General features: G+C 56.0%; 1 protein-coding gene across 5 annotated transcripts in view; it reads right to left on the bottom strand.

The window, feature by feature from the left end:
• The window catches only part of KCNQ1 (potassium voltage-gated channel subfamily Q member 1), a 403111-nt gene that overhangs the window by 255410 nt on the left and 128194 nt on the right, over positions 1 to 19507 (bottom strand). For all 5 annotated transcript variants that reach the window (XM_078341766.1, XM_035263711.3, XM_003734333.6 and 2 more), the window contains 4 exons: positions 14035 to 14145; positions 12755 to 12850; positions 10396 to 10518; positions 9258 to 9399 (listed from right to left, as the gene is read on the bottom strand). In XM_078341766.1, the coding sequence (XP_078197892.1) occupies positions 9258 to 9399; positions 10396 to 10518; positions 12755 to 12850; positions 14035 to 14145 (472 nt within the window). The remainder of the gene's footprint in view (positions 1 to 9257; positions 9400 to 10395; positions 10519 to 12754; positions 12851 to 14034; positions 14146 to 19507) is intronic.

The following is a 19507-nucleotide window of genomic DNA, read 5'->3' on the forward strand; positions in this document are numbered from 1 at the left end:
TTTCATACTCTTCTGAAAGATAGACTGTTATTTCTAGTATCAGATATCAGGGATGCCCTGCACCAGTGATGGGAGTACAGCTTCACAGTTCTGATGGCAGCTTAATGGAAATACGATACTTGAAGCAGACCTCCACTGGGGGTATGTTGCTGGTTTGCAATTTTTTCCTATTTAATAATTGTAGAGATCAATATCCTCATGATGGATTATTTTGCAAATGTGTAAGATATGTGTCGAGTAAATTTCTAGAATGATTCAAAACCATATACATCTTTAATTTTGATTGAAGTTCCCTTATTTATCTCCACAGAGGTTGTATCAATTTTTTTTCCAACACCAGTGACCGAAGCTGAGAGTTTCCCTGCACATTCACCCATAGAGTGTTATCAAACTCTTTGATATTTAATAATCAGGTAAGTTTCAAAAACCCCATTGCTTTAATATAATTTGCATTTCTCTTGTCATAGTTGAAGTTGGCCAGCATATTTTCATTGTTTTTTTTTTTTTTTTTTTTTTTGAGATGGAGTTTCGCTCTTGTTACCCAGGCTGGAGTGCAATGGCGCAATCTCGGCTCACCGCAACCTCCGCCTCCTGGGTTCAGGCAATTCTCCTGCCTCAGCCTCCTGAGTAGCTGGGATTACAGGCACGCGCCACCATGCCCAGCTAATTTTTTGTATTTTTAGTAGAGACGGGGTTTCACCATGCTGACCAGGATGGTCTCGATCTGTTGACCTCGTGATCCACCCGCCTCGGCCTCCCAAAGTGCTGGGATTACAGGCTTGAGCCACCGCGCCCGGCCCCATATTTTCATTCTTAAGAATTATTGGTATTTCCTTTTATTTGAACGGTTTTAATATCCTTTAACTTTTATCTTGATTTACAAAAGCATTTTTTGTTTTTGTTTTTGTTTTCATTTTGAGGTGGAGTCTTGCTCTGTCACCCAGGCTGGATGGAGTGCCGTGGTGCAATCTCAGCTCATCACAACTTCTGCCTCCTGGGTTCAAGTGATTCTCCTGCCTCAGCCTCCTGAGTAGCTGGGATTACAGGTGCGCACCACCAGACCCAGCTAATTTTTGTGTTTTTAGTAGAGACAGGGTTTCACCATGTTGGTCAGGCCGGTCTTGACCTCCCAAAGTGAGACATCATGAGACACCCGCCTCGTCCTCCCAAAGTGCTGGGATTACAGGGGTGAGCCAGTGCACCTGGCCCACAAGAATGTTTTTATATAGCAATTGAATTAGCCCTATGCCTATATGTGAGTGGCAACTGGTTTATCATTAAAAAAAATGATATTTTTGGTATTTTTTGCTATGGAAAATATATTTTATTATATATTTATATTATATGTATTTATTATATATATTATTTTAACAACTTTATTGAGGCATAATTGATATAACTTGCATGTTTAAAGCGTGCGATGTTGTCTGCCCCAAAAGTTTTCTTGTGCCCTTTTGTCTTTCCCTCTCCTATCACTACCCCTGATCCCCAGGTAACCACTGATAACCACTGACCTTTTTATTACCCGACATTAGTGGTCATTTTCTAGAGTTCTACATAAATAAGATACCATGTACTCTTTTTTTGTCTGGCCTCTTTCACTCACCATAATTATTTTGCAATTCATCCATAGTGTAGGTGTATCAATGGTTCATTCCTTTGTATTTCTGAGTAGTATTCCATTATAGGAATATGCCACAACTTGGAAAAAAATCTATTGAAATGTTGATGGGCATTTGGGTTGCTTCCAGTTTTGGGTTTCCAGGTTCTTCAAAGCTGCCGTGAATATTGCATATAGTGGTGGTGTGCATATGACCTTATTTCTCCTGGATAAATACCTAGGAATAGAATGGCTGTATAACGTGGTAGGTATATATTTAACACATTAAGAAACTGCTGAACTGTTTCCCAAATGGCTGCATGGCTTTGGACTTGGCATTCTCACTGGGAGCATGTGAGAGTTCCACCTCCGTCACATCTTTACCAACACTTGATATCATCAACCTCCTTAATTTTAGACAATATGCTAACTGGGTAGTGGTAGTTCATTTGCATTTCTCTAACAACTAATGATATTTCAGCTACATCTTCCAGCTCCACCTCTAATTATAGTTCTCTTGCAGTTTCTTTTTTTTTTTTTGACGGAGTTTTGCTCTTCTTACCCAGGCTGGAGTGCAATGGCGTGATCTCGGCTCACTGCAACCTCCGCCTCTGGGTTCAGGCAATTCTCCTGCCTCAGCCTCCTGAGTAGCTGGGATTACAGGCACGCACCACCATGCCCAGCTAATTTTTTGTATTTTTAGTAGAGATGGGGTTTCACCATGTTGACCAGGATGGTCTCGATCTCTTGACATCATGATCCACCCGCCTCGGCCTCCCAAAGTGCTGGGATTACAGGCATGAGCCACCGCGCCTGGCCCTCTGGCAGTTTTCACAACATCAGCACTTACTTCCTCCACTGAAATCCTGAACCCCCCATAGTCATCCATCAACATTGGCATCAACTTATTCCCAACTCCTGTTAATGTTGATATTTTGACCTTGCTCCAAGAATCACTAATATTCTTAGTGGGATCTAGAATGGTGATCTTTTTCTAAAATGTTTTCGATTTATTTTGCCCGGATTCATCAAAGCAATCACTATCTATGATAGCTACAGCCTTACAAAATGTATTTATTAAATAATAAGACTTCAGAGTTGGAATTGCTCCTTGGTTATGGGCTGTGGAATGGCTGTTATATTCACAGGCATAAGAACAATATTAATCTCCTTGGACCTTTACATCAGGGGTCTTAGGTGACCAGGTGGACTGTCAGTGAGCACTAACAAAATTCTGAGAGGCTTCTTTTTGTCTGAGCAGTAGGTCTCAACAATGGGCTCAACATTTTCAGTAAACCGTGTTTTCAACAGACATACCATCATCAGGCTTTGTGGTTCCATTATAGACTGTAAGCAGAGTGGATGTAGGATAATTCGTTAGGGCCCCAGGATTACTGAAATGGGAAATGAGCATCAGCTTCAACCTGAGGAGGGTTGCCACACACGTTCCATTTGTAAAAAATGCATTATCAGCAAAGTACAGCAGACTGAAGTGCAGTAGATAAGAATGAGATGTGCCCGTATTTAAAAAATTTTCAATTGCTGGTTATTTGCTGCTAGAATGTGTGAATGGAATTGACTTTTGCAGATTAACCTTGTATCTGCCACCTTACCAAACTCATGTATTACAGTGGCCATCTTGTCTATTCATCAGATTTTCTACATAGATAACAGTTTCTTCCACAAATAAAGACAGTTTTACTTTATAAAATAAAACTCTCCTCTCAATATGTGTAACTTAGCCCTGCTCTCACCGGAGACTGGGGTTCCTGTTTACACTGCATAGATTGTCTAGAAGGTCCCACATCGAAAACATGAGATCATGAAGGTCCTGGGTTGGTTCACTGGGTCACTCTGTACAAGCGTAAGTACAGCTTCTCCAGAGGTATGCACCCTCATACAGGACACACAGGAACCCCACAAACAGGAATATCCACCACACAAGCTCATGATCTAAATTGCAAACTCACAATGAAATGAGCCACCATGAGCAAGAGTCAGGAATAGCCACAGTGAACAGATTAGTCTCTCCAAGAACTGCAGATGATGAAATGACAGGATAGAGGGTACAAAATAAGCATTTCCAAATGGCTTAAAGATCTGAAGTTGTGCTATAAAATACGAGAAAGGGAAACGATGCTAAAATGAAGCAAATTAAACCCATGTACAAGGATTTATAGGGATGAAAAAATACGTAACTGGAAGTCTCAGTGGGTGGATAAAGCAGTGGAACAGAAACATCCCAAGAGTTAGAAACTGCACAGAAAATTCTGTGAATAAAGCAGAGGGAGACAGAGATAGAAAATCTGGGAGACAGACGAGAAGGACAATGAGATGGTCAAATAGAAGTTTCTGGGGAAAATCAGAACCCTTAGGAGAGGCAATATTCTACAGCATCATGGTACTGACTTTCCACAGCTGATGAAAGACATAAACCCTCAGATTCAGCAATCACAATACATTGTACGCACAATAAATAAATCCACCGCCTTGGTACAGAGCAGTGAAACTTCTGAACACCAGAGTCGAAAGGAAGGTTTCTGAAGTCACTAGAGGTAGGGAAGGTTACTTACAAAGGAAAGCCAGGAGCCAGCAGCGTGGTAGCTCCAGAGTCTTCACAGAAAGTGTACACTCACCTGGAACTCTCCCCACAACTAAACCGTCATCCAAGAACAAAGGCAAAGTGAAAACAATTCCGGCAAACAGAAACCCGGGGTTTACCTTCACCGAAGGAAGCACGGACTTCAGGAAAAAGGAAATTAAATCCAAATGGTGAGACAGAAAACTGCAAATCTGCGAGTAAATATCTAGATGTATGCAATTTCAACAAAAAGGGGATCATTTAAAAGAAATAACCAAAACGCTAAGGCAACAAAGGCCCAGGAAATGGCGGGAGACGGCGGGGTCTAGAGCCTAGGGAGGTTCCAGACGAATTGGGCGACTTTTGATTCTAGTTGGCAAAGGATTCAGGATTTAATCCTGTGGCGGCCGCCAAAACGGCACCATCAGAACGCAGCCCTGCGTGGAGGAGTGGGTCAGAGGCCAGGCTTGCTGAGTTGGGCTGAGGACTCCGAGCGGGGAGCAGGACGAGGCGACAGCCTGACCCTGTGAGAATCAGCCTCACCAGTGCAGAAGCAAGAGGTGTTCCATGATGCATGCCTCCAAAAGCACACACGCGTGTGGACAGCAAGCCCCCAGGCCACACTGGGACCCCTGGATGTGATGCGTGCTCCTCCAGCATGCTACTCCTCTTTACAAACGGGAAACCACACGATAGTCCCAGCTCACTCGGCAAACACGTGCTGACCCACAGAGGCACAGCTTTGAAGGCGCCTCCCCAGAAGCCCTCCAGAACCCCATCCAGGCCAGACAGGAAGGTGCCGCTGCCCTATGGCACAGACCACGACCTTCCAGCCGAGCAGCCTCTGGAGGCGTCCTGTCTGAGGAGGCCTCTAGGACCAGTGGATTTGGGGAAGTCTCCTGTGGCCTCCTAAGGACTCTGGTGTTTAGGAGGCCACCTCTGGCCAGTCCTGCGCCTCCAGCCCATTTGTCAAGACAAATGCCGGTGGCACAGCCACACATTTTTATCGTGTGCCCACCATGGGTTGGGCATGGTACCAGCTCAGGGTCAGTGACAAAAAACAAAGCGTCCCTCCCCTTCGAGAAGGGGACTGGACAACCTGGTCAAATGGTGACCTGGCTGTAGAGACAACTGGAGTGGAGGAGGGGCGGGGCAGGCAGCGCACAATGGAGGCAGCTCCTTCATTCAGGACTCCTGGGATCCAGGAAAGATGGTTTCATGCGGAGGGAACACAGTGGCTCTGAGTGAGGGACAGAGGGACAGGATGGCCAGTGCGCAGCTCCAGCCCAGGCCTCCTCTGACCTGCAGATGTGGATGGCTCATGCCCGTTGGATCCTCTGGGCAGGAGGCTGTCTGTGTATCTGGCCCACCCCAAAAGCATGCAGAGGATCTTTAGGACCCCAAGGCAGCAGCAGCCGGGCTGCGAGTGCCAGGCTTCCAGGCTGGGCATGGCCAGTGACCACCACATCCTCGCAGGTGCCAGTCCCTCTGATGCTACCAAGCCAAGCAGCGCATGGTTGGGTCCCCGCGCATGAGCGTCCTTCACGAGCAGAGTCCGTGACACTGCACGGCAAAGACTCTGGTGAGCTTGGGCTCTTGGGCTGGGCGGCTGCTGACATTCCCCTCCCTCCTCACCCAGGTCAGAAGGTTAGGGGGAGCAGCAGCAGAACCTGCCACGTGGGATGGGGGCTGGTTCCTCCCCTCAGGGAGGCTGCTTTGCAGGGAACACGTGCCCCATTTTGGCTGCAGGTTAGTCTGTTCTGCTGCCACCATGGGGAGCCTTCTTGCTTCCTGGCCTCCCTTCCCTGAGCTCCTTGGGGGGCCTTCTTGCTTCACAGCCTCACTCCCCTGAGGTCTGCCACTACCACACCTGCATGTGCCTCTTGGCAGGCTCGGTGGGGTGTTGGACACACACGTGTCCTTGGGAGGTCCCTGCATGGCCCTGGCCCTCAGTTTCTCCACTTTCTCCACTGCACTGCACCAGCTAGAGCCCGAGCTGAAGGGGCCTGTGTGCAGGTGGATGGTACGAACAGGTGGGCGCCCTAAGCTGCAGGCCCACACAACAACAAGCACAGCCAGGCAGGGTGGAGGCCTGGGTTTGGCTTTCGGGGGAACTCAGTGTGGCTGTTCGCACCCACCTTGCAGGAGAGGGGCTGTAGGACTTCCCGGAGCGGCTTCTGCCCTGGGGTTAGCATCCCCTAATCTCTACAAGAGCCTCCTGGGCAGAGGGGACTCAGGAGTATCAGGGGCCGCTCTGGGTCTCTGGGGGCCAGGCCGACAGCTCAGGCTCCAGAAATCTGGTAGCTCCAGCCTGGGCTGACTTATCACGTTAGGAAAGAAAGAACTCCTCCGCGGAGGGGCATTCCACAAAAGGCGCCTGACTTTCTCTGCACTTTCCCTCATTAACATTCCGCAGACAGCACTAATGACTTAATAACACTAACCAGGCTGAATGGACGGCAGCGACTCGGGCTGCCCCGCATTCAGCAAGCAGCAAGCGATGCTTCTCCAGGCTGCACACAGGCTGCGTCCCCAGCCCCCGGCCACGCCCACCTGCCCGTTAGCATGCGCAGAAAGCCCCTATTTGCATCGAGACAATGGTCCCAGCCCTGAATCCGGAGCTGTGGGGACACTGGGCATTGGTTGGCACAATCGCCCTTTGTGCCAGCTCCAGCGGGCAGGTGGGAGCATGTCCCAGGGGCTCACTGAGATGTGGTCAGGTCCCAGCCAAATCCTGATGGCATCTGAGGCCCTGGGGAGGCGGGTGCCTGGACTTGGTCTTGCCTGGTGACTCCCATATGGGATGCCCAGAAAAGACCCAAGGGGCACCACCCAGCCTCCTGGCGAGGAGGAGGATGCAGGTGACCCATCCTAAATGAACAGGAGCTTGGTGGGCTGGCCCAGTGCCCACGAGCACAGAGTTGGGAACACTGTGGGCTTGTCCCCCCCCTTGCCACTGGTAAGATGTGACAGCATCCCCACAACTGCTCTCTAGCTAGAACATTCAGTCTGGTCCCAGGCACTAGGAAGACATCTGAGAGGGGAGACATAGATGCAAAAATGACCGAAGGACAAAGGGACAACTGCTGAGGAGGAAATGGACCACGGACCATGTCACCTGGATGGGAGGGCAAGGTGTATGGCCCCTCCTCTGCCAGGCATGGATCCCTAGCCGCTTGGCACAACTGAGTCAGGGCCTGGCTTACAACAGCTCAGAGTCTGAAACAGCGGGGTCCAGCCTCCAAGGAACTGGGCCGCCTGGAGTCCTCCCTCCCACAGGGCATGGAAGGCAGGGAGAGCTGGGAGTGGTCCCTCCAGGGCAGGGTCAAGCCTCCTTAGAGGATATGCCTTGGAGTCATGGAAGAAGGGGGCTGAGACTTCAAGGGGCAGAAACTGGGTGGGCAAGAACCGAGTGGGCAGAAACCAGGTGGGCAGGAGCCAACACAAGGCCCGAGTGCGTGATGTCTGTCTGAACAACAGCAAGTCGTCAGAGGGGAGAGGGCTTCGAATGCTGCGCTCCCCACCTCCTGGAAGATGAAGGCTCCCCCAGGCTGGGAGGGCGAGGCCACTGTTTCACTTGGGGCCTAAACCGGTGCTGCTTTTTGGCACCGTGATAACCAAATGCTTTCCAAACAGGCACCCTTTCCTCTGGGGGATTATGCCCTGGGATGGGGGCTTCTGGGAGCATTTGCCAGGGCCCCTGCGGCGGTGCTGCCACGCAGCGTCTGGAAGCACCATCTTTGTATCAGGGCACAGTTACCACCACAGCTGCGTCAGAGGAAGCAACCGGCAGGGCCACAGATGGCACCTTCGCACGAGGTGCTGAGAGCCAACGCCCTGCCCTGGTGGCAGCACAGCCATCTCAAATACCCCACATGGCTCAGAGGAAAGAAAAAGCCAGACGCTTTCATATTCAGTTTTAAGAGAGCTGCTAGAGAATTTGGCAGCTTGAGATCACAGTCTCCAGAAGTGGGCATCGAAGTCACAGGCGAGAGAAGTGTGAGCTCCCAGGGAGAAGTGGGATCCCTTCCACGCCTCCTAACTGTCAAGGGTTGAGTCGCAACCCTGGGCCCCAACCCTCATCCACGGCCAGGGAGCACGAGGTCCCAGCCCCTCACACTCCGTCGAGCTGCCCAGTGCATGGTTCTGTCCTACGGATGTTTGTCTCAAAGCTGGTCTCAAGATGACAGACACATCACCTGTGCCTCCTGTTGCAGCCGGGAGGCCAGGTCTGCCCGGAGAAATGTGGGAAGCCAAGCGCTGACACCCTGGCATCACCACAGGTCACCCGTTATGTGTGTGCTCAGCAGAAGTTGGTGGGAGGCACGTGGCGGCCACAGCGGGCACTGCTGTGTTCCCTGCTGTGTGGCTGGAGCACACAAGCCCAGCCTCCAGGGCCTCGCTCTCCATGTCTGTCACAGAGCCATACTTAGAAGTTAGCGCGGGTAAAGCCCCTCGCCCAGGACGGAGGACGCATAAACTCTAGACAGGTCTGCCCTTCAACTCTCAGGTCCCACAGGTGGCTTCATTCCAGCCCCTGCTGCAGGAGTGAGAGGAGGGACCAGGTCCCAGCCACACTGTCACACATAGACTCGGGCCCCGGGCTGCATAAGAAGGGCCTGTGCTGTCAAGTTCCTCACATTTTACCCAGGCCTGGCACTGCTCCTTTAGGGCTCCATCCCTGGACCCCTTACCTCTGGCCTCTCTGCCAGTGGGCCCAGAGGTCACCCTAGCCACTTCCCACCCATAGCTGTGGGCTCCACTGGGAGAAAGCTAGGCAGCTGGAATCAAGAACACTGCTTTCCCTCGGCACAGCTGGGGGAGGTGACCCCTCCAGTCACCTGCCCAGGCTTCCTCTCAGAACAGAAGGTGTGGCCAGCCCCGCCTTGGGAAGACTCTGAGGGGAAGGCAGCTGGAAGGTTTATAGAAGTTTCTAGGAGCTCCATTCTCTGTCTGTTCGTGCCTCGTCAACAGAGACCCCAGCCCAAGGGAGAAACTCGTTGGCTTGCTTGGGCTCCCAGAAGAGGCAGTGACCTACTCAGCCTTGCACCCCACACCTGTTTGAGGGGTTCTCACCAGAACTGTCATAGCTGTCAACGGAGAAGTGGTCCAGCCTCCGCTCTTCCGGGGGGTCGCACGTGATCTGGGGGACTGTGAGCGTCTTCTCTCCGGGACTCACCCCATTGTCCTTGTCCAGCTTCAACTTTTTTTTCTTTATCTAAAAAACAGACAACAGGTTAGCAGCTCATGGCCTTCATCTACCAGGCCCTGCACTGGCCCCGGAGTGTCCATGCAGCCACCCTGAGCCCAGCCCCTGTCACATACACCCCAACAGGGACCAGGGGCCTGGGGCCAGCTCCAGAGTCCTCACACAGACAGGGCAGGGCTGCTGGGGGCCTTAAGAGGGGCTTGGCCCAGTTGCTGCCCTGCAAGCTCATGGCCTCACTGGAGCTGACAGGACACCAGGAAGCAGACACATGTACAAGATGGTGCCAGGGGAGGTGGTAATGGGGGCTGTGACCAGTGGGGGTGAACACATATGGCGGAACAGACTAGGGGCCAGCAGGGCCCGAAGAGGGCACCTGAAGTGAGGGTGCAGGCTGTGTGCAAATCTGGGGAACATTCCAGCACCGGGAACAGTTGGCACGGAGGCTCCACTGGCAGCTGGAAACTGGGAAGGCCAGGTTTCTCCACAAAGAGTGTGGACCCGGGCCAGGATGGGGAACCATGCCCGCATCAGCCCCGACCCCTTTCATGACCTCAGCCATGTCACGAGATGATTGCCCAGCACCTGCCAAACTCCACAGTTCTGCAACCTCCAGATGCCCTTCGCTGCGCCCCTGCCTCACCTCCCATCCCTGCTGCTTCCCTGCCACTACCCACCTCCCACTGCCCACTGCTTACCACCCACTGTGTCCTGTGTGGAAAGCCCAACTCTGAGGCCCTGTGAAGAGCCCGTCCTGATCCTGGAGCTCTCTCTCGGGACCTCTCATGCCCTGGAGTGACCAGTCTTACACAACCCCAAGTCGGGGGACAGTGGGATGGCAGGAACCTAGCATCAGGCACACAGCCAGTGCCCGGAATGAAGCTGATGCCCTGACACAGGCTGCACCAGGTCAGATGCATGGTGAGAGCCCAGCCTTGGGCTGTGTCCCCACGGCCACCCCACCTGCTGGCAAGAAGGGCCTGCCGAGGTGGCAGGTGGGCTACTCACCACCACAGACTTCTTGGGTTTGGGGCTGGGTGACAACAGAGCGTGGCTCCGGGGGGGCTTCCGGACATAGATCTTCCAGGTGGAGGAGTCGGGGTTCTCGGCAGCATAGCACCTCCATGCGGTCTGAGGTTGGGCAGGGGGAAAGGCTGTCACCTGCTGAGCCGCTCAGTGGGGACCCCTGTGCAAGCTACAGCTTCCACTCCCTATTCCCCAGGCCTAGTCGCTCCCTTCTGGGTGGCAGGGTCTGGGACCTCAGAGTTACAGGCTTGACATGGTCCCAGCTCCCAGACCCTCTGCCCAGGCAGCCTGGCTTGGTCCCTTGCTGCACCAGACAGCTCACTGCCTCATGGGCCAGCTGCTGCCCAGAGCTGGGACACCACAAAGGTCTTCGCTCGTTACCCCTAGTCTATTGCCCTTCCATCTGCCTGGTGCCTTCCTGCAGACCAGTCCCGAGCCAGCCCTGAGCCAAGGGCGAGACTCACAAAGGTGGGTAGTTTGCACACAGTCGCCGGGTACCAGGGTGCACAGCGTGCATAGGAGACCAGTGCAGAAATGGGCAACCGGCAGCCACATAGTGAGGAAGGGCTGAGAAAGAGAGGTCGCCCAGGACCTGTGGGTGCTGAGCAGGGGGGCAGGGAGAGGTAGGGTGCCTGGGGCTGGCAGGTGGCGAGACCTCGCCTGGAGGCCTGTGAGTCCCACCTTGCAGTTGGGGGAGCCTCCAACAGCCAGGGGTGCAGCTCTGAAGCCGGCATTTCAGAGAGACCCCACCTGTATCACATGGGAAGGGTGGGAGGAGGGGACGCTATTGGCAGGGGGCGCGGGGGGGCAGCTGTGCAGTGTCCAGGTGGACAGGGATGGGGCAGGAGGGGCTCTTGGGGCCTTGTATGAAGACATGTCCTGGTGGCTTTGTCATCACTGGCCACACGAGCCTGAGAGAGGGCTGAGTAGAGAATGTGCCCCTACACTGGTAGGCCCCTGGGTGACAGCCCCATGTAGACACAGAAGCTGGCGAGGGGCACCTCCAGCCCTCACTCCCAGCTGGCACCCAGGGCAGGCAAGGGCACAAGCCCAACCCTTCTGAGGTCTGAGCGTTACACACACAGGCTGACACTCCATGTGGTCCGCCCCCCTGGCAGACCCCAGGACCCCTGCCCTGCTCCTGCGTGTGCCAGTCACCTGAGACCCCCTTCGTGTGCAGCTTCCAAGGAGCCCCCTTTCACAGGACCTGTAGTTCCCGGGGAGTGGGACCAGAATCAAATTGGTCTCCTGAGGGGTAGGTGGCCAGCCTGCTCATGCCAGGACAAAGGCGGGTTTATGGGCCTGATTTATGATTTCCCCAGAAGGAGAAACTGGAGCCACAAAAACCAGGCCTAGGGTGGGAGCACACAGCCCTACGCCGGCTGAGTCAGGAGCCTGGCAGGGCTGTGACTGGCCCCCGACAGCCTGGGCCTTGCCTGGGTTAGCCAGCAGGGGCCACCCAGGCCTTGAGGCTTCCTGGGGGACATCCAGCCCAGTGTGCCCAGAGGAGCTGACACTGTGCCCCCAGCCACTGCACTGGGAGGAGGCTCTATCTCCAGCTAGGCACCGTCATTCAACCTGGCAGTGCCCACCCTCGGGCCCCTCACCGGCTGTTCCTCAGAGCAGCCCTGGCCCTGCAGTGGCCAATGAGAGAGACTCATGGGATGTGATTTTCAAAGGGCTCCTGTGCGAAGTCTTTGCTTGAGTTAAAAGGGCAGTCCCGTTCTCTGGTGGGTTCTGTAGATCCTGGGGTGACAGAGCCCAGCACCCCAGAGCTTGGTACTGGCTGCCTCCCCCTGCCTCCAGAACCTTCCTTCCCCTGCTGCTCCAGGATTCTGCTTCTCCTGCTGGCCTGTGAGCCCAGAGGGAGGCCCGTGCCATCCCATCGCCACTCCTCACCCCCAGGCACCAGGGCCTCCCGAGCCCTGAGAGATGTAGGCCGTCCAGATGGCACCAACTGCACATCTGGGTCCCACCCCCTTGGGGACAGTCACCTGGTCACCCCCTCCCAGACGCAGCCCTGAGGTTGTTGGGCAGTAGGAGGGGGAACGGGAGTGCAGGGAGCCTCAGAGCCAACCACGCTCACTCCTGGCATGGTCATGCCTCCTCTCCAGGCCACAGGGCGTGGCCCTCAATGGGAGCGGCTTTGAAGGAACAAAGGCTCCAGCGCCCCCTGCTCACCCTGTCGCCACAGAAGCCAAGGCTTCCACAAGCAGAGCACGTGGAAGGCCAGCTGGGCTGATGCAGGGGCCAACGGTGGTTCTACCCAGTGGCCAGGAGGCTGGATGAAATGAAAACAGTGACTGCAATGGCAGCAGCCAGGGCCTTGCGGGCGCCGCACCTGGATGAGCGAAGCCGCCGCTGGGATCTGCCGGTTGAAGTGCTTCTGCCTCTGCTTCTGCTGCACCTTTAGGGCAAACCCCGAGCCGAGGATCCCCTGGGAAGGAATGGCAGGAGGCTCCCATTCGAACTGGCCACTGCCAGCTGGGTGCAGCCTCAGGACATGGTTGGCAGTCACCGTTGTGGGAAGGCCAGACATGGTCTGTGCTAGGAGCCCCCCAAGTCCCACCTTTGGCCCAGGCTGCCTATCCTGGGCCAGCATGGGGGGCAGAACTCACACCCCAGGGCTTCCCCAGCAAGGGGCCCAGTCCCATGGGTGGGGGGCTGGAGCTTCTCACTCATTCCCAGGGACTGTTCTGGGGGCCAAGTGGGCTGATCCATCTGTATGTACCACTGGGCTGGGGCCGGGAGTCAGAAGGCAGCCCTCAGCTGAGGAGGACCGCTGCTACCCCCAAGGACGGCTGATGGGGTGCAAAGGACTCTACTAGCAGCTAGGGAGCTGTCCACGGAGGGGCCATGTGGTACACATGCATGTGTGTGCCACAAACTCTGTGTGCATGCACGTGACGCATGCACACACAATAGATATGTCTACATGCTGTGTGCATCTACATGGATGTACAGCACGTAGATGTATAATCTACATACTTGTGACACGTATATAAGCACATGTGCAAACATGCTGATATACATGTATAATGCACATGTGCACACAACACACATGCTAAATACAACATGTGCACATACAATACACACACAGTATGCATGGCACATATAACATACAGTAGGACATACCCTGTGATACATAAACACACACCCATACACACATGACACACACACATATCCACATGCAGGCAGAGCACACTAGACACATCACCTCACAGTCTGTGGTTTGTGGAAAGGACATGGAACAAAGCCCCCGCCAGCCACAGCGTGGAGGCTCCCTCTCCGGGCACAAGATTCTGCCTCCATGGGATGTGGCAGCCGCACTGCCCACACTCCAGGCTGAGGGAGCAGGCCTGCCCTGCACTGCCTACAAGCACAGCCGCACCAGGCTGCTCCCGCACTGCCTGCAAGGACCCCAGTGGGGACTGGAAATGGGAAGGCTGCACCCAGGGGCCAGGGAGGGCAGGTGGGGCTCTGGAGTGCAGCACCTTCTGGAAGGGAAGCACCATCTTGGTTTTGAATGTAAGTGGGTCTGCTCACGGGAAGGGGTGTATGGCCACCCCAGGGCCCCAGCTGTCCGAGGAGCCGGGGAGAATGCTCCCATGGAGCACCTACCGCTGGGAGCGCAAAGAAGGAGATGGCAAAGACGGAGAAGCAGGAGGCGATGGTCTTCCCAACCCACGTCTGGGGCACCTTGTCCCCATAGCCGATGGTGGTGACCGTGACCTGCAGGAAGAGGGACAGCGGTCAGCCACAGATGGGTCTGGAGTCTCGGGAGGACCACGCTCAGCCCACACCCACCACTCTGATGAGCGAGACTCTGATCCCCAGGACGACCCTGTGTGACTCGGCCAAAGGACCAGGAACGGAGCCACGGGATAGCGCATGTCTCCCAGGCTCTTGGTGCCATACACATGTCCCACCAGCACGTGTGAGGCACCCAGCACCCACAAAGGGCCAGGCCTGCTGGCTGGGAGCGTGGGCCTGGGAGCCCACCCACACCTGCTGCCTTGTCTGCCTGCCCGTCCCTGGGAGGCTGGGCCTCGGGGCCACCGACGTTGCTGTGTGCCGGCCCCCAGGAGACTGGGAGCTCCTACGGAGGCTGGTCGTCGACAAAGAGCGGGGGCTGGGATGACGTGCTGCTTCCTGACGCCACTCCAGGCACCAGATGTTTTATTTTCCTGTTTTCTGAGTACAAGACGCAGCTCAAGCCTTCTTCTTGGTGGGAGAGCCATCCGACCAGGCCGTGTGGTGGGACAATAGGAGGCTCCCCGCCCCCCAACCCTGCCTCCCGCTGGCATCTGAGGTTTGTTTCCTGGGGCTTCCATCCTGGACCTGGAAATGTCATCCTGCAGGACTTAGGAGCCCACCCGGCTGGGCCCGGCCTGTGCGGGCTGCCTGCTGGTTTCCGGGAGCTGGCGCTGAGCTCAATAAGGAGACCCAGGGTGCCCCTGATGCACAGCTCACCCTGTGACACACACGCTCACGCCCAGGCACACCTGGATGGCAGGCATGGTGGCCCAGACTATGGCTGTGGCTGTGGGAGGTCTTTACAGCCTTGCTCTGGCACCACACTCAGGACAGCCCAGCATTCCGCTTGGGGCTTCGGGTCAAGGCCAAGTGACAGCCACCACTTGCAGGCCCAGGCAGCCCCCAGCTGCCAACCACATGGAGACCTCCAATGGATTCCCAGCCCTATGGACCCAGCGGTGATGGTAGTAGGGCCCGAGGCCTATTTAACAGACTCCAAGGGAAGGCAAGAACAATCCCCAGCCCACCTGAGCCCCCATGAGACTGGGGTCCCTGGGCCACCCTGTGCTTTCCACCAGCCACTGAGGTGGAGGGAGGGTAGGGAGAAGCCCCGTGGCCACTGCCAGGCAGGGGTGCAGGGGCGTACACATGGACAGAGACACGGGCACATGGCACATGCGACTACCCAGAACTGCCGGAACAGGAAGCTCGGAGGCTGGGGCAGCAGAAACGGCCACGCTTCGGGAAACCAGGCTGCGCCGGTGGGCACAGTAACAAACACCGACAAACTGCCAGCCGCCGCTGCCAGGCCACAGGGCAGGCCACGCCTCTGCTGAGCCCCGGCCACCACCCAGGCCCCTGCCCCTCTAGTGCCCTGACTGATGCGTCCGCAGAGGCTGTTCTAGGCCACCTCCTGCAATTGCACCCAGAGCTCTCCCCGCAGTGCCACTGTCCTTAAGAGACACACACATCCTCCCTTTCCCCCAGCCGCATGCACAATACACACAGGAAGCTGTTTACGGCCAGACCCCTTCGGTGGACCACCCGGCTCTGTGTACGTGGGCACACACTCACAAACATGCCTCGCACAGAGATGGGGTTCTCCACATGTGCACACTGAAACATATGACGACCCGGTGTGCAAAGGCCACAAGACGGTACACACACATGCGTCAGATACATGACAAGGTTGTGTAAAAAGGGAACTGGTCCCCATGTCCCAGCCTGCCCCCCATGTCCCAGCCTGGTCCCCATGTCCCAGCACGCTCAGGTGTAGACATTAGAACACAGAGCACAGGGTGAAACCAGGCCATGGGCGAGGCTGACAGTGGCTGGCAGAGAAGGGGGCCTTGGGGGAGCCAGAGCCCCTCGTCTGTAGGGGACCCTCTCCAGAGGGCCTGTACCCACATGCATAGGCTGGCCCGCTGCTACCTTCCCCAGAGGGCCCAGGTGCCCTGGGGTGGAAATGGCAGAGGCAGACACAGGGCTGCAAACTGGGTGGGGCACTGGAGACCCTGTGCCAGTCCTGCCCTGGGAAGTGACTCCCACCTGGCCATCTCTCAGCCCAGTGGGGCCCAGAGCCCAGGGGCCCAGCACATCCACTATTTACCAAGGCTACAGCAAGTCCGAGAAAGCACACACAGTGGCTCAGAAATGGGCCTAGAAGGGCCCGGACAGAGCGGGACCCACTATGCTGGCCTTAAGCTCAGAGGGCCCCTCCAGTCTGGACAATGAAGCAGGAGGGCTCCAGAGTCTGTCTGACCCAATCTTCTCAGGGGGGACACTCACCCCTTCAGTATGATCATGCTGGCGTCCTATATGTCCATCCAGCAACCTCCTACTCATCCCTCAAACCTGTGCCTGGGCCCACGCAGCCCCTGCTGATGCCCTGAGGCAGGGCTCACCCCTCCACTCCTGGCTCTGCCTCCGCTCTGAGAAGGGCCCCTCTCAGCACTGTGTGTCTGGCTGGCATGCACAGGACCAAGTCTCACCCTGTCTGGGCATCCTCCTAGCACTAGGTCCAGGAGGACAAGGCTGGGGTGGTGGGGTATGGCGAAGCAGTGCCCAAGGTGGGGTCAGGTACAAGAACAGGGTTGAAGGGCTGTGCCCAGGACAGGGCTGAGTCTGTGTTCCCCGGGCAAATGTGCATGGATGACCTGCTGGGGCCAGGCTTAGGGTGGCAGCCCTCACCATGGTTGGGGGGCACTCCTGTGCCTACCCAAGTGTAAGCAGTGGGACGTGCTCTTGACCGACACGCCCATGGCAGGCGTGGGGATCCCTGTCCTCCGGGAGCCAGGCTTTCTGGAGATTTGCAGAAATGCATATTTTGATTTCAATATTTGTTTTGGAAAATATAGAGATTTTTCATAAAATTATTTATGAAAACATAATGGGTCTATTATTTTAACAAATTAATATGGAATTGTTTTTACATGGTCCCACCGTGTTAACTATTGATGGCGCAGAGCCCACCCACGAGGCTTCTCTGTCAGGGATGCCAAGGGGCCCTGAGACCATGAGGTCTGGGCACGGCTGCCTCCAGAGGAGGTCGGGGACAAACCGAAGACAGGCTCAGAGGCAGGAATCCACCTGAGGGGAACCAGGCGGCTGGGGGAGGCCAGCGAGGCAGTTTGGGTGCTAAGTGTAAGGGGCACCGGCAAACCCAGGCACCAAAACCAATGGCCCAGACTGTGCATTCAGAATAGCTTTAATAATAACACTAAATTATTTTAAAATGTTTTAAAATCATGACTTTTTAAAAGAAAAAACCATGTTTTGATTTATTTAAAAATCAAACACAGAAACTCCCTGATGAAGGTGGAATGGGAGAGGCTGGCCGTGGAGTCAGGGTCAGGTGGCAGGTGAGGTAAGACCGCCTCCCAAACCTGGCTCTAAACAGGTGACAGCCGCTGAGGGTGGGGGCGTCACCTCCTGGGGCCGAGCTGGGTGCATGTGGGTTCCTGCTGGCTGGTTGGCTGGGTCAGTAGAAGGCAGGGGTGCCCCAGACGGGAGAGAAAGGCCAGCCCCAGAAGTGCCCCTGGGAGTTGCCCACCGTAGAGAGCACACAAGCTCCAGGACAAGCTCCAGGACCCCGCCCGCCTTTGCCTGGTCTGCCCACCCGCCAGACCCGGCCCCAGACCCTCCTCCGCAAGTCAAGGAGGAAACGGCCCCTCCCTGCAGAGTGCTTTGTTTTTCCGGCACTGAGACACGAGCAACTCAGGAATGGGCTGTTTTATGGTGGCCGTACTGGGGACAGTCCCTGATGGCCCACCACCTGGAATGCAGACACACATGCCTGTCTCCTGTGCCACCACAGCTCCTTGCCAGGGCGCTGGCCCCACGAGGCACACCAAGTCGTGCCCGTGGCAGGAATGGTGGGGGAGAGTGGGGTGCCCACACCCCACTGGTCAGAACATTTCCCCACCCCCCTGCCCATGGGCCTGCCTGTGTCTTCACTCCCGTGTGCAGGGGCGGGAGGCACTGGGGAGCCTTCTATCCCCCCACATTTCACCCTGAGAAGCTGGCACTGGGATTCTATTTTTTCCTTTCAGAAGCAGTCTTCTCAAGGCTGGCCTCCAGGGGAGGACGGAGGCCAGCCCAGAAACCTTAGTTCCAGCTGTACATCAAGCTTTGGCTCCCAGAGCTCGCTGGCCCTCATTTGTCCAGAGGGAAGGGGTGGCCCCACATGGTGGTTGTCTGTCCAGAGGAAGGGGTGGCCAAGAGTGGGAGCAAGGGTAGCCCAGAGGCGTCACAACCCAGCCGGCACCCTCAGGTTAAGATTACAGAGAAGGAAACTGAGGCTGGGCAATCACTGTGCTGAGGAACCCCCATTAGAAAGTGGCCAGGCAGATACCTGGACCAAGGCCTGCAGGACCCATGTTCCCTGCTGTGGCCCCCCGCAAAGGCAGGGGACAAACCCGAGATGGGCCAAGAGGCTGCTTCAGCCATGGCACAGGCCCAGACCTCACCCGGCCTCGAGGGCCCAGCCTGCCTGTGAAGAGGCACCCGAGGATAGAGGTGAGAGAGTGTAGCACCCAGGCTCAGCCCCACAGCTCCAGGGAGGGCAGGGGGCCTCTGGGACATCCCATGTGGCCACAGCCACTCCCAAGTCACGGGGCTGGGGCCCCAGCCATGAGAAGGCCCGTCATGGAGGCTCTGGGCCAAGGGCACCCTCCCAGGCCTGGTCCTCTCTCTAGGGCCTGGCAGGAAGCCCACACAGGATCTCCCAGAGCCGCACCCTCAGCTTCAGTTCCAAACACACAGTAGGCTGAACACACAGAGGTCCAGGCAGGTGTCCCCTCTCATGGCACAATGCCTGTCTCAGCACTTCCAGGGGATGTGTGCCCTGTGTGTGAGGGCCCCAGGCCCTACCCGGCACCCACACCTTGCCTGGCAGTCCTGCGGTTGCCCTGCTGGCAAGGCTGGGCTGGCACTGCAGCTCTGAGTGTGGGGGACAGTTCTCACCCTGTCCATCTGGCCTAAGGCAAAGCCCCAGCCTGTTCCGTGCCTCAGTTTCCCCCTCTCAGGAAGGTGCACAATCACAAAACACTTCTCATGGGCTGCCTGCTGGGTGAGGGCTTGGCACGTGGCCAGTCTGTCACTCACTCCTGGAATTTGCAAAGTGCTTCGGTGTCACTTGCAGACTTAGAGATGCAGTCTACAGCCTCAGTCTAGCACCTCAGTCTAGAGCCTTCTGGACCTCTGCTAGCTGGCGGGCTCCCCCCATGCAGAGCTCAGAGATGTGCACTCCTCAGGACAGGTCAGGCCAGGGCCCCACTGATGTGGGTGACACTCTGGAGGGCAGGGCCGACAGGTGGAGGAGAGGGGCCTGGGGCAG

The sequence above is a fragment of the Callithrix jacchus genome, chromosome 10, assembly GCF_049354715.1.
Source record: "Callithrix jacchus isolate 240 chromosome 10, calJac240_pri, whole genome shotgun sequence".
NCBI lineage: Eukaryota > Metazoa > Chordata > Mammalia > Primates > Cebidae > Callithrix > Callithrix jacchus.